This window comes from Macaca thibetana, chromosome 15 (assembly GCF_024542745.1).
Source record: "Macaca thibetana thibetana isolate TM-01 chromosome 15, ASM2454274v1, whole genome shotgun sequence".
In the NCBI taxonomy this organism is placed as follows: Eukaryota; Metazoa; Chordata; class Mammalia; order Primates; family Cercopithecidae; genus Macaca; species Macaca thibetana.
The window spans coordinates 8,591,435-8,611,032 of NC_065592.1; the positions used below are offsets into that span (position 1 = coordinate 8,591,435).

General features: G+C 56.4%; 2 protein-coding genes across 16 annotated transcripts in view; one reads left to right on the top strand and one right to left on the bottom strand.

Moving 5' to 3' along the window:
- C15H9orf78 (chromosome 15 C9orf78 homolog) overlaps positions 1–19,598 on the top strand; it is a 583,691-nt gene that overhangs the window by 525,705 nt on the left and 38,388 nt on the right. The window contains exon 1 of one of the 11 annotated variants that reach the window (XM_050760240.1): positions 10,681–10,684. The exons of the other annotated variants lie outside the window; for them this stretch is intronic. The gene's annotated coding sequence lies outside the window, so the exon portion shown is untranslated. Of the gene's footprint in view, positions 1–10,680; positions 10,685–19,598 lie in introns of those variants that run through there. 11 annotated transcript variants of the gene reach the window in all.
- USP20 (ubiquitin specific peptidase 20) overlaps positions 2,516–19,598 on the bottom strand; it is a 47,018-nt gene continuing 29,935 nt past the window's right edge. For 4 of the 5 annotated variants that reach the window (XM_050759821.1, XM_050759824.1, XM_050759825.1 and 1 more), the window contains exons 10-25: positions 18,709–18,787; positions 15,647–16,091; positions 15,096–15,236; positions 14,670–14,785; positions 14,250–14,422; positions 13,558–13,652; positions 10,600–10,633; positions 10,379–10,424; positions 9,367–9,547; positions 9,171–9,297; positions 8,647–8,816; positions 8,484–8,565; positions 7,914–8,022; positions 5,849–5,951; positions 4,715–4,786; positions 2,516–4,245 (exon numbers count right to left, since the gene is read on the bottom strand). In XM_050759821.1, the coding sequence (XP_050615778.1) occupies positions 4,085–4,245; positions 4,715–4,786; positions 5,849–5,951; positions 7,914–8,022; positions 8,484–8,565; positions 8,647–8,816; positions 9,171–9,297; positions 9,367–9,547; positions 10,379–10,424; positions 10,600–10,633; positions 13,558–13,652; positions 14,250–14,422; positions 14,670–14,785; positions 15,096–15,236; positions 15,647–16,091; positions 18,709–18,787 (2,134 nt within the window). In that variant the 3' untranslated portion in view covers positions 2,516–4,084. The remainder of the gene's footprint in view (positions 4,246–4,714; positions 4,787–5,848; positions 5,952–7,913; positions 8,023–8,483; positions 8,566–8,646; positions 8,817–9,170; positions 9,298–9,366; positions 9,548–10,378; positions 10,425–10,599; positions 10,634–13,557; positions 13,653–14,249; positions 14,423–14,669; positions 14,786–15,095; positions 15,237–15,646; positions 16,092–18,708; positions 18,788–19,598) is intronic. The other variant, XM_050759822.1, reaches the window with a different exon arrangement.

Here is a 19,598-nt window from a genome sequence, read left to right on the forward strand (position 1 = left end):
CACCTTCCTGTAGTGCAAGATCTCCAAACCTCCTAAATAAATCTTCCAGACAAAACTCTTTCATTCTCCTTTTCCATGTTCAATGTCAATCACGTGGATCGACACGTATCTAACCTTCAAATGTAAACAAAGCCAAAAATAGTGCTTAGAGTCCCACATAAAGACCAAGGTTGTTTTTTCCTCTTCCGGGAACGCTGTCTACAGGCACTCAGCATGGCCCAGTTTCACAAACCGTCTGTCATAGGCTTTCCTAGAAGACAGCCTCTAACAACACTAGGCCAGCCCGAACCCCTGGGAAGAGAATCCTTTACCTTTATACCGAGATTGGGAAAGCGCCAAAGTCTGCACGTGGCGTAGGCCTGGGCTGACTTCCAGGGGTTTGTGCTGTGAGACCTAAAGCTCCTATGAGACCGCCCCAAACCAAAAACGTGTCAGCAAGCGGCCAGGCGCGGTGGCTCACGCCTGTAATCCCAGCACTTTGGGAGGCTGAGGCAGAAGGATCACTTGAGCCCAGTGAGACCCTGTCTACAAACAAAAAACCCGTCAGCAGGGCATCTGGTGCTTCTGTGTGAACGTGTTCCCGACAGGATCAAGTGTGCCTTCCTCATCAAGGAGCAGAAAGTTGCTGGGAAGGTGTTAAAGGCATGAGCACAGTCAGAAAGCTCAATTTTAAAATGAAGCTTTTGGCCAGATGCAGTGGCTCAAGCCTGTAATCCCGGCACTTTGGGAGGCCGAGGCAGGCGGATCACGAGGTCAGGAGATGAAGGCTATCCCAGCTAACACGGTGAAACTCCGTCTCTACTAAAAATACAAAAAAAAAAAAAAAAAATTAGCCAGGCGTAGTGGCACGTGCTTATAGTCCCAGCTACTCCAGAGGCTGAGGCAGAATTGCTCGAATCCAGGAGGCAGAGGTTGCAGTGAGGTGAGATTGCGCTACTGCACTCCAGCCTGGGCAAGAGTGAGACTCTGTCTCAAAAAAAAAAAAAGATAGTAATACAATGAAGCATTTTTCAGCAAAAAAAAAAAAAAAAAAAAAAAGGCGGGATGAGGGAACTGCGTGCAAGAAACCACCTCTGGGGTGGGGCAAGGTGGCTGACTCCGGAGGCCCCGGGGCTTTCCATGGAACTGGCACTGTGCCATCGTGGGTCCTTGTCATGATGTTATCCTTGCATATGCTGGAATGTTTCTGTGCACTCGTATCTGACAGGGGTGGGGAAGCAGAAGCCTGGGGAGCCAGGGTGACGTCATTCTGAGTTCAGCTCCACCTGAAAACTAGCCAGGGGGGCTGGGCACGGTGGCTCACACCTGTAATCCCAGCTCTTTGGGAGGCCGAGGTGGGCAGATCGCCTGAGGTCAGGAGTTCGAGACCAGCCTGGCTAACATGGTGAAACCTTGTCTCTCCTGAAAATACAAAACTTAGCCGGGCATGGTGGCACGCGCTTGTAATCCCAGTTACTCGGGAGGATGAGGCAGGAGAATCGCTTGGACCTGGGAGGTGGAGGTTGCTGTGAGCCAAGATCACGCCACTGCACTCCAGCCTGAACGACAGAGAGAGACTCCATCTCAAAAAACAGAAAATTAGGCACAGTCCAGGCCAGTCACAACCTTGGTCTAAGATGTTTAGTCTGAGGAAGCAGCTGCCTAACGCCCACGAGGACAAACTCCTAGGACGGCAGAAGGTTCAGATGCCACACAGCGTATGCTTGAAGATGACCACAGTGAGGCTTCGATGTGCCAAGGATAGCTTTCTTTAAATCAACAGAGCAATCCACTGTGTCAGGCTGTCAGCCCACGTGACAGGCAGCGTAGCTTTTCTATAGCTAAGACCCCTACATAAGAGGAGTTGAAAACAGCGACGGGCACCCCTCCGCTTACTTTCTAAGGACGCTCTACTCTGTACCTGAGCAGCTTTCAATAAACTCTTCTCAGTGAACTCTGCAACTCACCTTGAGTTTCTTCCTGCGTGAGATCCAAGAACCGTCTCTTGGGGTCTGGATCGGAACCCCTTTTTCCTGCAACAATGGGATTTCACAAATACATGTTGATAAGTTATATATAAAAATCTCAAGTTCTTCTCTCCCCCAAAATGAGACCCAACAAAAAACTCAGACTACTGAACACCAGCATCACTGAATGCCCAGGGCCGGTGTGCAAAGGAGAGGCAACCCCCTGCTCACAGCCACTCTGTAACCGCCTGTCTGGGCGGCCGGAGGGGGACCGGCCGTGGGATGTGCTGGCCTCAATCACTGGCCACATCTGGCCCTACCTGTCTGAGGCTGGTGTTGATTCCAGGAAAGGAGACACCGACGGGCCTTTAAAGAGGCTGGGTCCCCTCTTCCGCTCGCGTCCACAGCCTCCAGGTGGTCTCTGGTTTCAGAAAGCCACATGGAAAGCTCCCTCCCGGCTTGGTGATCTGCAAGGCGAGCCCCAGGGCTTGAGGGGCTGTCCCCATGGCGGAGAGCCTCACCTGCCCTCCAGTAACAGAATTAACTGCAGTGAAGGAGAGACGACAGTGTGGCTGTGGGAATGTTTATTCTGTGTTTATTCTGACATTCTGAACACAAACTAGACAGCACAGAGCTGGGGCCCGATCCCAGCCTGCACAGCTGCGTGGTGACAGTGCAGCGTGCGGCCTCTGGCTGCAGCAGCAGCTTTCAGAAGGCTGGGGCCAATGCCAGGGAACCCAGGCTCAGCCGGGAGGGAGCAGGATCTGGGAGAGAAGATCCGAAAAGTGAGGCCTCGGGGCCTCTGCCGGACCCACCTGCTGGAATTTCCACCACCATCTGCTTCTACAGAGACTGATGACCACAGAGGTGTGGGGGTCTGGTCCCAGAGCCCCTTCCCCACCCACACGCCATCTGCTGTGACCCTGACGACGGCCGCATCTCGCTCTGGTGGTTTCTCCAGGGGCTTTGGTGCCTTGCTGTGCTCACTGGGTCCTTCCACTCAGCATCCAGAGGCCGCTTCCCAGGATCCGCCTGAGCGCTGCCCCCTGCACGCCCCCCACACGCTTCCAGGTGGGCTCTGCACTGCTGGCGCTGGGAGGAAGGGGAAGTCTGTCTTCTCTAGCGTCGGCCCGGGAAGCTGCCTTTGCAGCAAATGGCAGCGCTGTGAGGTATCCCTGTTTCATCATCCGGTTCCCTGGTGGGGGCTCAGCAAATTTCCCATGAAGATGAACTGCTGAACTTCCAGGCAAAGTACAGCCAATCCAGGGGCAGGCTCAGCAGGATGCGGTGTGGGGGACCAGCTGCCTCCAGAAATGTCCCCCACTGGCAGAAATCCACCCTCCTCCTGGCATTCCAATCAGCAATGAGTCCAGAGTCTCCAGTCTGCAGGAAAAGTGCTGAAAGCAGCCTGGGACTTCAGAGCCTTCCTGGTGACGCCCAGGAGATGCAGGGGTGCGGCGGGACCATCAGGGAGGACCTGTGAGCTCCTCACTGGCCAGGGCTTCTGGCTGCGCTCACCAGTCCGGAGCAGCTCCCTCCAGTCTTTGGGGATCAGGGCCAATCTCACGGCAGAAACGGTGGCGGCAGAAACGGTGGCAACGCTGTGAAGCAGCAGCTACTCCCTGACTCTGGCCCCAGACGCATCCTCTGCCTGAGGGGGGCAGCATCGGGCTCCAGGAACAAAGCTGGGCCGAGCTAGTAAGAGGACAGTTGTGGGGGACACAATGACGACAGTGACTGGCAGGAGCACTGCCAGGACAAAAACCCAAATTAACGTCACAGAGTCTTGGTCGTTTAAACAAGCCTGAAGTGCATGTTTTCTAGTTGCAGCGTTACTCACTGCGAACCAAACCAACTTTTCTGCCTCTTTACACAGCGGGGTTCTGCAGTGGCCCGGCCTCTCTTCTGGACACAAACACGCCTTCCGCGGGGTGGGGCACACAGGGCTGTGGGGACACGGGCACTCAGCAGTGGGGCTGGGCACGTCCAGGGCCTCCCTACAGCCTCCAGGAAGGCGCCTTCAGGGACCTGCCCTTTGGATGCTCAAAGGGACACGTGAGGGTCTCTGGAGAGGGAGGAGAGGACCCAGAGTGCCGTGGAGGGACCGGCCAGGGCCACTTACAGACTAGCCCAGCAAATCACACTGCCCGGGTCTCGGCTTCGATCTTCTGCTCCCCGTGCAGGCTCTCCGGGCCCGGCGGCTGCACCACGCTCTGGCGGATGGCGATCTCGGGGCCGCCTCCGTACAGGCTGTTCAGGTAGTTCCAGGTCTCCTCTGAAATCTGCCCGTAGTCAGCTCCTGCAGGGCACGAGAGGCATCCCTGGGCTCACCTTTGCCGCCTCAAGGAAGCCACTGGCCTGGGCAGTGGGGGCTCCGCAGGGCCAGACCCCAAAGGGGGAGGACGGCAACCAGGGCATCTATGCAAAGCCGTCAGATGGAAACCAGGATTTCCCAGAGGAACGTCCGTCCTGCTAAGGGCCCCGGAGATGTGTTATTTCTGGCTGTGTCCCTCGTTCCTGGGAGTGGCGCTGACATAAACAGCAGGGTGGGCCAGGCCAGCAGCAGGCGGAGGGGTGGGACCCGGAGGACACAAGCAGAGACCAAGCCCCTTGCGCCATCTCTCAGCCGCCTGGGCCTGGACTCGGGTGGACATCTCAGCCTGACTCTAAGACAGGTGGGAAGGGGGCTCCTGGAAGGACGGGGCTGGGCAGCAGCCTGGCAGCCAGGAAGCGCAGAGAGGAGCCTGGCTGACGCCGGGGGAACTCACCCTGCTTCAGCTGGACGTGGCCGCTTCCTTTGACCTGTGCAATCCTGCTGTTGTCAATGGGCCCGGGGGGCTCTGGAACAGACACAGCAGGCTCGGGTTCAGCCCCTGCCACGCCCTCCACCCTCCGCAGCAGCAGAGCCATCCCAAGTGAGGCCACCCCAGGCCTGGGGGTCAGCGAGAAGTCTCTAAAGGAGGTGCCTGGGCCACCCAATGCTCCTCTGCGGCAGTCTGAGGACCCAGCAGAGGGAATTTCCAGGATGCACGAGATCGTCTCAGACTCTGTGCTGGCCGCGGGAACTGCGGTGGGCGGCCCATGCCCTCATCTCTGCTGGCAGCTGCCACTCACCACGCCCCTTCCCCTCTGCCCAGCTGTCTCATTTAGCCTCAGCAGCCACAGGACAAGACAGAGGTTTACAGAGACAGAGCCGAGGCCTGGGCAGGTGAAGTAACCACTCAGGTCACAGCTGGTAGAAGGCAAGGCCACTGTCCAGGCCAGGGTGGGGGTTCTGGAGCTACGTTCTCAACCACAGCCACGCTGAGGGCCTCAGCCACCACCAGAGGTGCCTCAGGGTGGCCCTGGCACCTTCCCTGAGCAGCGGGATGGCAGTGGGGCCTTCCTTCCCGAGCACAGGTGGGTGCTTGTGCTCCACACAAAGGGTCCCGTGAGCAGGACCATGGGCTCTGCCCACCCTGCCGGGCCCCAAAGCCACAGGCAACCCATGGCTGGCTCTGCTGTTCCTCACTGGGGGTCTGGGGGGCCCTGGGAGCATCCTTGTGATGGGGCCTGTCTCCATCTCTCTAAATCCAACGAGTTGGATGACAAATCTGTCATTTCGGGCAACACGCTCCCCTGAGGAAAGGGCCTTGCAGGAGGGCAGAGCAGCCTGCTGGGCACGGCAGGGAGTGGAGAAGGGGAGGGGCGCAGAGCAGGAGCAGTTTCCTGCCTCTGGGTGGGGACAGCGATCCCCACTGGGGACTGGCAGAGCCCCATGCTCTCTGTCCACCCTGGATGGGTGGCACCTGGGGGAAGGTACGGGGCCTGCAGGAGCCCCCGTGTGCCGGCCCTCCCCTGCCAGCATCCCATCTCCCAGGAGGCCCCCGGGGCAGGTAAGTGCCAGGCCCCCCTCAGCTCACCGTTGTCCTTCCCCTTGACGAACGCCTCCCACTCCCGGAACCACTGCATGCTGATGCAGTAGATGACGCCCGGCGACTCCTCGGCCTGGAAGGCCTTGTTCAGCTGGGCAGGTGGGCAAGGACGGGAGGGGACAGAGGGCAGGTCAGCCTCTATTTACCTTCAGCAAGGATTTCCCAAATGCCCCCGCCCCAGGCCCTCACCCAAGAGTCTTACAAAAACACCAGATGCTCAAGGTGAAAAATCAGAACCCCCAGACAAGCTCAAACAAAATGAACACACCCATCGCTCAGAGAGGACAGTGGCAACATTTTGTGGGTCTCTTCAATAACTGTTTGACCCAACTGAGACCACAAGGGAGATGCTACTTTTTGAGAGGGAGTCTCACTCTGTCACCCAGGCTGGAGTGCAATGGCACGATCTCGGCTCACTGTAACCTCTGCCTCCCAGGTTCAAGCAATTCTCCCACCTCAGCCTCTTTTGAGTAGCTAGGACTACAGGTGCGCGCCACCACCTGGCTACTTTTGTATTTTTAGTAGAGATGGGGTTTCACTATGTTGGCCAGGCTGGTCTTGAACTCCTGACCTCAGGTGATCCGCCCACATCGGCCTCTCAAAAGTGCTGGGATTACAGGCATGAACCACTGCACCTGGCCTGGCAGATGCTAATTTTCCCCGGTTGAATAGAATGTGCCTATCTGCTCAGAGAGGCAGCTCTCCTTCTGACAGGAGCATTTTCTTTTTCTTTTTTCTTTTCTTTTTTGAGATGGGGGGGGTCTCACTCTGTGCCCAGGCGGGAGTGCAGCGGCGCAATCATGGTTCACTGCAGCCTTGACCTCCTGGGCTCAAGTGATCCTCCCACCTCAGCCTCCTGAGTAGGCTGGACCACAAGTGCACACCACTATGCCCAGCCCTGACAGTATCCTTTTTGTTTTTGTTTTGAGACAGGGTCTCTATTGCCCAGGCTGGGGTGCAGTGGCACGATCACAGCTCACTGCAGCTTCAACCTCCCAGGCTTAGGTGATCCTCCCACCTCACTCAGCCCTCCAGGTAGCGGGGACTACAGGTACACACCACCGTGCCCAGGTAATTTTTGTATTTTTGGTAGAGATGGGGTTTCGCCATGTTGGCCAGGTTGGTCTTGAACTCCTGGGCTCAAGTGATCCACCTGCCTCGGCCTCCCAAAGTGCTGGGATCACAGGCATAAGCCACTGTGCCCAGGCAGCAGAATCACTTCCTAATGGCCACAAAGCACGGGCGTCCCTCAGTGTCTCTCGCCGGGCCTTCCCTGTGAGTGGAGCGCGTCCTAACCCTGTTAGAAGTAGTGTGGCAGGGAGGGAGTGTGCCAGGAGCCTCACCTGCACTCAGCTCTTTCACAGAAGTCTGAATGACTGGAGGTCATTTTGGTTGTCACTAGCACTAGTGAGTAGAGGCCAAGGATGCTGCTAAACATCCTACAATGCATAGGATGGCCCCACAGTAAAGAATGATTCAGCCCAAAATAACACAGCCAAGGCTGAGAACGGGATCCATCTACTGGTTCTTTAAGCTCAACAGCACCCGGGCGATGAGCCTTCACTTACTCAAGCCAACCCTCTCACCAGGAAAAGTCCTCCTAGACACCTCGCCATCTAGTCCCCCGCAGAAGACTCCTTTCCTTTCTTTTTTTTTTTTTCTTGAGACAGAGTCTCACTCTGTTGCCCAGGCTGGAGTGCAATGGCACAATCTGAAACTTCCGTCTCCCAGGTACAAGCGATTCTCCTGCCTCAGCCTCCCGAGTAGCTGGGATTACAGGCACCCGCCACCATGCCCGGCTAATTTTTCTATTTTTAGTAGAGATGGGGTTTTGCCATGTTAGCCAGGCTGGTCTCAAACTCCTGACCTCGAGTGATCTGTCCGCCTCAGCCTCCCAAAGTGCTGGGATTACAGGTGTGAACCACCGTGCCCAGCCTCAAAAGACTCCTTCAAACTTGCTCAGGGACTACACAGGGCTCTTCTGTCCCCAAGTCCCCAAGTGCCCCAGGCAGAGGCTGGCACAGCCGCCCCCGTGCTGCCTTGCCACATGCACCTTGATGAAGGTGTCGATCTCGATCCTCCTGCGCTTGGCCAACGCCTCGATCTCCACCTGGCAGATGGAGCACACGTACAGGTGGTTGACGGCGGGGCCACCCCCGAATCTGTGCTCAGGGTGGGAGGGAGAGAGAAACATGGCCTGAGGGGGGCACCAGTGAGGGGAGAGTGATCACTGCCTTCCACTTCCCCCTCAAGCCATCAGTGCCCCCTCAGCGCTGTCACAGGCCTGCACGCGCCTCTGTGTGAGCACCATGGAGCCTGCAAGGGAGCAGCATGCCCACAGTCCCCAAGAGGCCTTGTTTCAAGGCTGAGGACCAGATGAGCCAACACACTCAGTTGTGCTTCAGCCAGTTTCCTGTCCCTTGTGACTGGAAGGATCCAAGTGGATTCCCACAAACGACACGTGTCATTCTCCATGAGACAAGTGAAGGCGGCTCTGTGCTGCCGAGTGGAGGCCAGCGTGTGGTGAGGGGTCCTGGCGGCATTCCTTCCCTGTCCTCCCTTCTTTTCCTGCCCAGCTGGGCCCTGGACGGGACAGAGACTAGCTGGCCTCCCGGGCTCTTACCTGTTGTACAGGTGCTCCCAGACGTTCTGGGGCAGGATAACCACCAGGTCGTCGATGTAGTGGTATTTGTGGGGCGGGATGCCTGGGAAGAAGGTACAGGGAGTGAAGCTGTGGCTCGGCACACCTGCCCACCCTGCTCTCCCACCACAGGGGGGCGCCTCACCTCCGTGGGAGCAGAGGAAGGTCTGGTTGGTGATGGGTCCTGGCTCTGCGAAGGTGTTGAACTTGTTGAGCCACTCGCGGGACACATAGAACCGCAGCAGGCTGGGCTCCCGCATAGCGGCCAGGGACACCACCTGCTGCCGCTCCCGCACGGCCTCCTCGCTGCTCTTCCTGCGGGGTGAGGAGGGGGCGAGAAGCTGTGCCTGACGGCTGCCACCTCCAGACACATGCAGAGCCCTCATCCCAGTGCACCTGGGGCTACCGGCCCTGTCCACCTCCTGGGTTCCTCAGGGGTCCTGGACATGTGAGCAGCGCCCCTGTGCACCAGCCAGGGCCCTGGAGAAGGCTCCAAGCTGCCTTCCTGCATTCCCCACAGCAGCCGGAGAGCTCTTTCTTAATCCAAGTCCTTACTTCCCTGGTTCAAAACCCTTCCAGGCACTGTCCCCTACATACACCCAGAAGGCCCATGGGTCCTAGGGGACGGGGGTGGTGAGGTTCCTCCACCAGGCCCGGCCCGGCGCCCACCTGTAGAAGAGGACGTAGCCCTCGGCGTTCTGCACCACCGTCTCATGGACTTCTGTGACGTACTGGTCGTCGAATTCGTACCACTGCCCATTGATCACATTCTGGCAGTAGGCGATGTAGTGCCCACCTGCGGCAGAGCAGACGGGTCACAGGGATCCTAGCGGATGGGGGCAGCAGGGGAGGGGACATGACTCACTGCCTGCCGTGCCGTGATGGCAGATGACCGAGAGGAGGTCGTAGGTGGTGATCTGGGATGTGCACTCCTTGGCAAGAAAGGGGCGCAGGTCGAGCCCCTCGAGGGGGAAGGAGACGTGGCTGTTGATCTTGAATGAGTACATCACCTCGTGCCGAAAGCGCTTCAGGTGAATGCACAGGATCTGTGGGGACAGAGAGCGCACCGGTCACCTAGGAAGAAATGACGCGGATGCTCGCAGGCCTGCCCCCGGGCCCAGGACAGCTGATGGGATCATGAAAGCTGACTCCATTGGAACAAATCGAAGAGTTCCACGTGGTCCAGACTGGGCTCACTCTAAGTCACACAGATCATTCCCAGCTCCACGGCTGAGAACTGGACTCCGAGAGCTGCACTGAGCCATCAAGTTTACCAGTTCTGTCGGCACTGCCTTTGAGAAGCCACAAAGCCTCCCCGAACCAACACAGCCCCATCCTGGGCCCCCTCTGCTGGGGCCCTCTCCTCTTTGCTACAGCCACACGTGCCTTCATTGGTGCGGACAAGCCTGCTCCTGCACTGGGGTTTTGTCTGTTCCTTCTGTGCCTTCCATCCACGACGCTGACACCAGCCTACAACCTCCAGGCCTCACTCAGACATCACTCCTCAGAAAGGCCCCTGGCAACAGCCCCGGCTGGGCCAGCTCTCCTCTCACCACTCTGTAGCCGGCAGGAGCCATAGCTGCCTCAGTGGGGGTGGTGCCTCAGCATCCTACACACCTGCCTCCCACTGGGCCCTCACACAACACGTTAGACAACAAATGTGCTGAGGCCACCGAGAGAGAGCACCAAGTCACAGTCGGAAAAATGTGCCCCCTGCCAACCCTTCCCAGAGGTTTCTCAGCCAAAGCTATGGAGTCTCCGTGGCCCCTGCAGCACAGAAGTGCCCGAGAAGCGGAGCAGGGTCAGCCCCCGCGTGGTGTGTGCTGGTGTGCACCCCGGGACAGCTGAGAAGGAGGCTGCCAAGGCCGCCGGCTCACCTCGGGCAACCGCAGGACTCTGCAGTACTTCACTCCGTTCCGCAGCCTGGGGAGGAAGCACAAGCCAGCTTCAGTGTCCGGCATCAGGCCGGGGAGCAGCCCTCCACCCGGCTCTCTTCTGGGAAGGCAGGATTGTGGGGGGCTCTCTGCGGAAACCCAAGGGGAATATGCAGGGCACAGAAACGGGCAGTTAAGGAAAAGGCCAGGGAAGGCTCACTTACTTCTTACACCGCTCACAGCTGTACATGTTGTCACCTAGGGCAGTAAAACAAAGAGTCAGAGGTTAGCGAGCATGGGAAATGGGGGAGCAAAAAAAGTGACTATAATGATTTCTGCTTAAGAAATAAAACCTGGCCGGGCACAGTGGCTCATGCCTATAATCCCAGCACTTTGGGAAGCCGAGGCAGGCGGATCGCCTGAGGTCAGGAGTTCGAGGCCAGCCTGGCCAACATGGCGAAACCCCGTCTCCACTAAAAATACAAAAATTAGCTGGACGTGGTGGTGCATGCCTGTAATCCCAGCTACTCAGGAGGCTGAGGCAGGAGAATCGCTCGAACTGGGTCTGGGGGTAGAGGTTGCAGTGAGCCAAGATTGTGCCACTGCACTCCAGCCTAGGCGACAGAGTAAAATTCCATCTCAAAAAAAATTAAAAAAAGAAAAAGAAATAAAACCTGAGAGGTACTGGAGGGAGGGAAGGCCCTGGCTGGGCCCCACAGACAGAATCCATACAAGGGAGAAATGGATATATTTGACCCCAGAAATACTTCAACATCTGTAAGACACCACCAAAAGCAAAATTAAAAGGCAAAAGGCAAAATGGAGGTGGAGGGGGAAGTGTAACATTAATTACAGAAAATGTATTTGAAACAATTTTTTTGAGATAGGGTCTTGCTATGTTGCCCAGGCTGGTCCCAAACTCCTAGGTTCAGGGGACCCTCAGCCTCCGGAGTAGCTGGGGTCACAGGTACACACCACCCTGATGGGCTTAAAATCTTAATGCATAGTTTCCCCCTCCATGCACACTGAAAATTAAGTCAAAATGGGATCAAAGACCTCAATATAAGACCTAAAACTATAACACTTTTAGGAGAAAAGTAGGAAAAAAGCTTTATGACATTGGATCTGGCAATGATTTCTGAAACACAACACCAAAGGTGCAGGCAACCAAAGCAAAAGACACAAACCACAGAATGAAATGCACCATACAGGATGGGAGGACAGGGTTACAAGTCACACATCTGGACATACAAAGAACTCCTCTAATTAATAAGGCTGGCGCAGTGGCTCACCGCCTGTAATCCCAGCACTCTGGGAAGCCAAGGCAGCAAATCATTTGAGGTGAGGAGTTCAAGATCAGCCTGGCCAACACGACGAAACCCCATCTCTACTAAAAATACAAAAATTAGCCAGGTGTGGTGGCATATGCCTGTAATCCCAGCTACTCGGGAGGCTGAGATGGGAGGATTGCTTGCACCCAGGAGGCGGAGGCTGCAGTGAGCCAAGATCACGCCATGGTACTCCAGCCTGGGTGACAGAGTGAGACTGTTGCAAGAAAAAAAAGAATCCCATAACCAGCAACAAAAATCAAAACAGGCAAAGGACTCACATAGATGTTTTTCCAAAGACTTACAAATAGCCAACAAGCACATGAAAAGACACTTCACATCACTATCATTAGGAAATGCAAATCAAAACCACAACGAGGCCAGGTGCAGTGGCTCACACCTGTAATCCCAACACTTTGGGAGGCCAAGGCGGGCGGATCACCTGAGGTCAGGAGTTGGAGATCAGCCTGGCCAACATGGTGAAACCCCGTTCTACTAAAAACACAAAAATTAGTTGGGCATGGTGGCATGTGCCTGTAATCCCAGCTACTCGGGAGGCTGAGGCAGAAGAATCGCTTAAACCTAGGAGGTGGAGGTTGCAGTGAGCCAAGATCATGCCACTGCACTCTAGCCTGGGCGTCAAGAGCAAGACTCCGTCTCAAAACAAAACAAAACAAAAAAACCCACAATGAGATACCACCTCATACCCACGAGGTTGACTCCCATCAAAAAAGTAAACAGAAAATGAGTGTGGGCGAGGATGTGGAGAAACTGGAACTCTTGTGTGTCACTGGTGGGAACGTGAAATGGGGTGGCCACTGTGGAACCTAGTACGGTGGCTCCTCAAGAAATTAAAAATAGGCATAGACCCAAAGGGATGAAAGAAGAGAGGTGTGCACACCCATGGTCAGAGCAGCATTCCGCACAATAGCTAACAGGGAAGTGGCCCGAGTGTCCACTGATGGATGAACGAAGAAGCAGAATGGCCCCAGCCATCCACACAATGGAACAATAAATAACCAGCCTACAAAAGGCAGGGCATTCTGACACACGCTGCAACGTGGATGAACCCTAAGGACGTTATGCTCAGTAAAAGCCATCAGTCACAAGATGGCAAATACTGTATAATTCCACTTATATGAGGCCCTTTAGAGCAGTCAAATTCACAGACTTGAATGTGGAGGTTGCCAGGGGCTGGGAGGTGGGAGTAGGGAGCTGTTTCACGGATACTGAGTTTCAGGTTTGCAAGATGGAAAAGTTCTGGAGGTGAATGAGGAGGATGGCTGTGCGACCATGTGTATGTATTTCATACTACTCAGCGGGGCACTTTCTGTTAAAAATGGCATTTGAGATGGTTATGGTGGTCAAGTTTACATTTTGTGTATTTTACCACAATTGAAAATTGGAGGAAAAAAAAAAGAGACGAGAGAGAGTTTTCCCAAAGGTTTAGATGCCAAATAGCCAACAGAGAAAAAGGGCAAGGACAGGAATGGGCAAAGTTTAAATAAATACAAAGAGCCAGTATATTTAACAAGAAATGTAGAAACTCATCAGTAATCAAGGAAATGAAAAATTAACACACAATATCATTTTTGCTCACCAAATTGGTAAAAATAAAAATAAGTAAACACCCAAGAGCTGCAGGATGGTAGGGTTGGGAGATCACGTGGCCCCGGCCCAGCCTGGCTGGCTGTGGGGGTGCGAATCTTGGAAGTGGGGTTCAACCTTGGAAGCCAAGTCTAGCCTGGCCGTGCATCCCACAAGCCCTGGGCTGCATGCTGGCCTGCTGGGGTCTGCACACCCCTGTTCTCACAACCCTCCACCTCCCCAACCCTTGCCAGCCAGGTCACTCACCCTTCAGCTCATCAGCGGCAAAGAAGGCAGCAAGGCAGTCTTCCAGGGTGACGACAGGCCCCCAAAACCAGCTGGGGGTACAGGATACCACAAACCTACAGACAGAAAAGGAGTGCTGGGTGCTGCCAGGGCCTGGGCAAGAATAGGAGCTGAAGGGACTCTGGCTGAGGTCTGTCAGGCCTGAGCCACAGAAGGACCCCGAAGGCCCAGAGTGGCAGCCAGGCACAGAGGGTCGGGGCACAGGCCTGGAGCCAGACCTCTCCGCGTCCTGGGTCGAGTGGCATCACTCTCCCCAGGCCTGGCCTCCTTCATCTGTGTTGCGGCCATGATCATGCTGCCCCCTCCCTGGGGCCGTGCGGGTCTCTGGCCTCAGGCGGGTGAGGCAGCCCTGGGAAAGCTGCTGCCCTCTGCCCACAAGGCCTGTGTCCTGCTGCTGCCCTCCCTTCAACCTGCCACGTGGTCACCTCCATGCTGTCACTGCCCTCCAGCTCCAAGGGACCATCCAATCCTGTCCACTCCAAAGTAGCCAAGAAATCCCCTGCTTATTAAGCCAACTCCTCCGCAGCCCCCAGATCCTCCCAGGACCTCCCTGGTCCCCCAAATGCGTGGACTTCACTATGTAGTGTCTCCCGCCCAGGAAAACCAGGACAAGGCCCAGCCCGTGTCGTCTGGTAGTGGCAAGGTGGGCGCACCGTCGGATGTACTCCACAATGAAGGCCAGCCAGCCCTGGGCGGCATAGCTGTCCCCACAGGCGCCTGGCTTGGCCGGCACATTCTGGTAGATGGCTGAGTGGAGCTTGGCCAGGTCCTCCTTGCCAGGAATGGGCAGCGATAGGTCCTGGAACGTCTCCACTGTGGTGGACACCTGTGGGATTAAACGTTAGTCTGCTGCCCGTCCTCTGGCAATATCTGCACCCCAAATCCCAACCAGCAGGTGAGGGGCAGAGGGCCTGCTCCCCGGGCCACAGACACGGGATCCACACAGGCAGGGCCCTCCCCTGGAGAAAAGCAGGGAGCACCCATGGAGAGCCCACCCTGCACCCAGTTAGGGCAAGAGCTGCTGAGGCCGCTGGCAGCCTGGCCCAGCTCCCCCCATCCCTGGGGGCACCCACCCGGTCACAGGTGAGACACTGCACGAGGCTGAGGATAGAGCCGTCAAAGATGTCTGAGATGACGCTGCGGTAGCGCTGCTCCTTCCGCCTCCGGCTGCCGGCACTCAATACCTGGGCTGGGGACATAGCACAGGACTAGCCCAGCCTCCACCTACCTGGCCGGGGCGAGGTGCGGGCCCTGGGGCTTCCTTTGACAGGATGTGGAGTGACATATGCGAGTCATGTGACTGGGCAAGCAATTCACCATCTCGCGCCTCTGTGTCATCCTCTGCAAAACGTGGCTCCCACACTGGTGTCTCAGGGGTGTACCTGAGAGGAGCCCACAGCCCAGCCCTCCGCCACATGGGACCATGAGAAAGGCAGCCACGGGTGCAAGTCTGCACTCCCAGCCCCAAGTTGACCCACCCTCCCCTGTGCCCCCCGAACCTTTCTTGAGCACATACGACGGTGCCATCCTCACAGGGCTTGCACGAGGGGGACTGCTAGACAGCTTCGCATGGCCCTCATGGTGGTGGACGGGGCTGCAGGGGCGAGAGGAGCTGCGTAGGTGGGCATCGTTGTCCGGCTCTGGGGGCAGAGAGGGCACCATGCTGGGCCAGGGCAGCCAGGCCGGCTCCGTGAGTGGGCAGGAAGATGACCTGCCAGCCCCTCCTAAAGGGACGAAGGCCTGACCCCAATATGTCTCATCTGTCATGTGCCCACTCCTGGCCCCAGCACACAGGCCGGAGCAGAGCTGTCCATTCCACTTCCGGCGGAAGGCTCAAGGCTCTGAGAGAGGGCTCTGAATTGGGCTCCAGCGTTATGAGCTAGGGGACCCTGGGCACATCACTGACCCCCGCCGAGGCTGACTTCCCCACTGTCATTCAGGTCTAGTGAAAAACTCATCCCCTGGGGGCCACTGCAGGTTGGCGCTCAGCACCCAGTAGGTACTGGGCCACAGGCTGAGGTTCCTCCTGCAGCCCCCAGCCAGCTGATACCTGGCGTCCGGCAGGGGCTGGCGGACCGTGGTGATGGGGGCTGGGCCTCCACAGGCTGGTCGTCAAGGGCAGCCATGGTGGTGTCCACATCAGCATCCTCGTCCACTTGCTCCGAGTTTGTGCGCTGCTGGCCCCAGGAGAACTTGCGGTCCTTCATCCGCTCCTTCTCAGAGATGGCTCTGCCTGCCTCATCTGGGATCAGCAGCTCCGTCTCGGCCTGCGAGCTGCCCCCGCCACGCCCCTGCCCGTCACCCTCACCCCGGTCACTGCTCGAGTCGCAGGACAAGAACTCATCTTCTGATGGGCTCCGGTCACCCTCCCGTTTCTCATCTGTGTCACTCGAGTCTGAGTCCCGAGCCTCTGTCAGCGCCACCGTGGCCACCACTGGCTCCTTGAGCTCCTCGTGTAGCTGGTCCATCAAGCAGCGAAGGAACTCTTGGGTGTCCTAGAACCAGGGGCTGCATCAACAGGGTTCTCCTGGAGGCAGGAGGAACCAGCCTCCAGCGCCCTGTGGCTGATGAGAGCACCAGCCTCCATCTGGGAGGGCCTCATGGGCGACCCCTGCAGAGGAGCTGCTCACCCCCACGGTGGCCTCCCAGGGCAGTCTGTCCTAACCCCATTCTTCTGAGGATGACAGTGAGGACTGGAGAGGCTAAAGGACTCCTACCAGGACACACAGCTATAAAGTGGCAGAGCCAGGTATGCACCTGGGTCCATGCAACTCCCCGGCTCTGGCTCTGAATCGCCTGCCTCTGCTGCAAGCTCAGTACGGGAAGGACAGGGAGGCAGGACCACATTGAGCCCGAGCCACCTTTCTCTCTACAGAAGAGGCCAGGGGAGGTGGGCAGGGAGGTGGAGGAAGGATGAGGAAGTGTGATGCCAAAAGGGAGGGCTCACCTGAGTCCTGCCCCAAGCCACGCCACCCACAGGCCAGGCCGTCTGCGTGCTCCACCCTTCCTTTGGCTCCCCCTGGCTCCCTCAGTCCCTATGCCAGCCCCCATGTCCCTTACTGCCTGCTCTCACCTTCCCACAGACCTGGGCTTGACTCAGACTAAGCTGCCCCTGCAGGCTGCCTGGGTTTCAAATCCCAGCAATGACCACTTTGTCCTGACCACTCTGTGACTGGGCCACCAGCACAGCAAGAAGTCAAGGCAGCAGGGGCTTAGGCAGAGGCGCCCAGTGAGCCCCACTGAGATCTGCGTGCTCATACAGGAGGTGCACTGGGAGGTCAGAACATGGTGGCAGAAGCAGACTCCAGCAGCTGCGGGGGTGCTCGGGTAGTGCTGGGCATTGGAGGACTTGGGTTCCAAGCCCAAATCAGCCCCAGCAGTCCCTGGCCTGGATGTTAGAAGTAGCCCGCAGCCCAGGCTCTGATCCCCAGGAGGCAGGGGTCACGAAGCAGTCAGAGCCAGCCCTCATGTCACACATCTAGAAAGAGGAACCCGGCTCTCTCCACTCACACTCGGGGAAGGGAGGGATCGGGAGTGACTCCCCAAGTGTCAGACTCAGATCAGATGAATGAACCACCGGGTTCTGTTGCATCAGGGAGGGGACACGTGTCCTGTGGCAGGCACGATCAAAGGCCCTTTCAAGAAGAGGCTTTCAATCTGCCATCTAGTTCTCTTTCTGGTTCTTCCTTTCAACAAAAGTACTATGTGTTCCTTGCCAAAATCTCAATCCATGAGGAAGCACGAAAGCGTCTTTTGGCCCTTTAGAGGCGCCTGCAGCTGCGTCTACAGTTCGGCCTCAGAAGCATCCCCGCGTTATGTCCTAGAACCAGAGAAAGGGATGCTTCTGCTGGAGTTCAGAAGCAGTGCATGGCCCTCCGTAATGGCATCCTGACCCAGAGCTGAGAGCCCGTAGGGCGCCTTGCACAGAGTCGGGGCAGCGCTGTGCCGAGGGATGGGCTGAGGTAGGCCTGAATGCCATCTCTGCCAGGATGTGCTGTGTGACCTGGGTGAGTGGTAGAACCTCTCTGAGCCTCAGCATTTTACCTGTAACATGGGGGTGACAACAGTGCCCACTTCGTGAGAGTTCTATGAGGACTAAGTTGTGACCACTTAAACGGTGCACAGTGAATTTTAGTCATTGTGGATGTTATCACTCCCCAAAAGAGGTGTCCAGGCAGTGCTAAGCTGCTCAAGCAGGAGCCAAAGGCCCGGCAGCCCTCATCCTGGGACAGGACAGCAGGCAGCAGGTAAAGGAGGGTGGAAGGTGTCCTTACATGACTGCCACTCCATCCATGGCGCTCATTCAGGCATCACAAGAGGCGACCCAGCCTGGTCCAGCTCTGCCTGCAGGCCTGGCATGAAAGCCCAGGCCGGGGGCCATCTGGGGCAGGAGGCTGGAGGGCAGGAGCCATCAGCCCAGGGCTGAGGCGTACACATGGCTGCACTCTGTCTTGGTCTCATTATTTTATCAAATAGAAAAATGTGGTTGGTTTCAAAGGGGTTCTCTAGATTAAAAAATAAAAATTCTTAATCAAAATTTTTATTTTAGTAAAAGTGAAATTTCGCCTGTGGTTTGGGGAAGTGAAACCCTGTGCCATTTTGAGTGCAATGCAGAGGGGCACAGCACAGGCCCCAAAGCAAGGTTGCCCAGGTTCAAATCTCCCCTCTGCTGGGTGCAGTGGCTCATGCCTATCATCACAGCACTTTGGGAGCCTGAGGTGGGACGACTGCTTGAGCCCGGGAGGTCACGGCTGCGGTAAGCCATGACTGTCCCACTGCCCTCTAGCCTGGATGACAGAGTGAGACCCTGTACCCACCTCGCTAAAAGAAAGAATTCCCCTCCACCATTTACTAGCTGTGTGGCCTGTGCAAGTGGCTCAGCCCCCTGAACCTCAGTCTGCCCATCTGTGAAGTGGGGTTAAATGTCAGCAGGTTGCTGGGAGGCGCCACTGTCCTCACATGTGTGAAGGGCTTAGGAATGAGAGCCTGGTCCCTGAGACCTGCCAACCAGTGCTCAGCTGCCATTGCGATTTTCCACTCTGGTTTTGGCGTCAAAGTCAGGCCTGGTGGGTCATGGCCTTGAGTGTCCCCTGGGCAGCTCAGATGGCTTACCTGCTGGGCATAGCCTCGGAACATTGGGTTGACCAACTTGATCCCATGAGACAGACTGGTGGGGACCACGTAGCTTGGCCTGTAGGAAGCCCAAACCCATTAGTCCAGGTAGTCTGCCTTGAGCTGCTCATTCCCGAGAGAAGTAGGCAGCCAGCTGGTCAGGCTGTATCAGAGTGAGGCGTTTCCTGACATATGGGGAGGGGCCTACTCAGCCAGGACCCCCAAGAGGCTCACACATCTCTACAGACAAGAAGAAAATGTCAAGTCATAGCTGCCTCAATTAAGCAAAGAGCTCAAATAAAATGGCATCATTTCCTGCTGGCACACAACAAACTCGCCTAAACATGATTTGTTTTTGTTCTGAAACACTTACTGTGGTTTTCTCATTTCAAAAGACATGTTCATTATTGACAAATCTAAAATTTCAGAAAAGTACAGGAGAAAAACACCACCACTAATGGCACCAAATACTTACCATTAGATTTCTGGGTTTTTCTGTGAAACTACAGATGCACATACAAAACTACATACAGATATACACTTAAACTTGGCTTCTTACACAGCGGAATTATACTGTACCATGCTGGTTTTCTTGTGTTTTTGTTTTTTGTTTTGTTTTGAGACAGTCTTGCTCTGTTTCCCAGGCTGGAGTGCAGTGGCGCGATCTTGGCTCGCTGCAACCTCCGCCTCCCGGGTTCAAGTGATTCTCCTGTCTCAGCCTCCCAGAGTGCAGGGACTACAGGTGTGCACCACCATGCCCAGCTAATTTTTGTATTTTTAGTAGAGACGGGGTTTCACCATATTAGCCAGGCTGGTCTCGAACTCCTGACCTTGTAATCCACCTGCCTCGGCCTCCCAAAGTGCTGGGATTACAGGAGTGAGCCACTGCA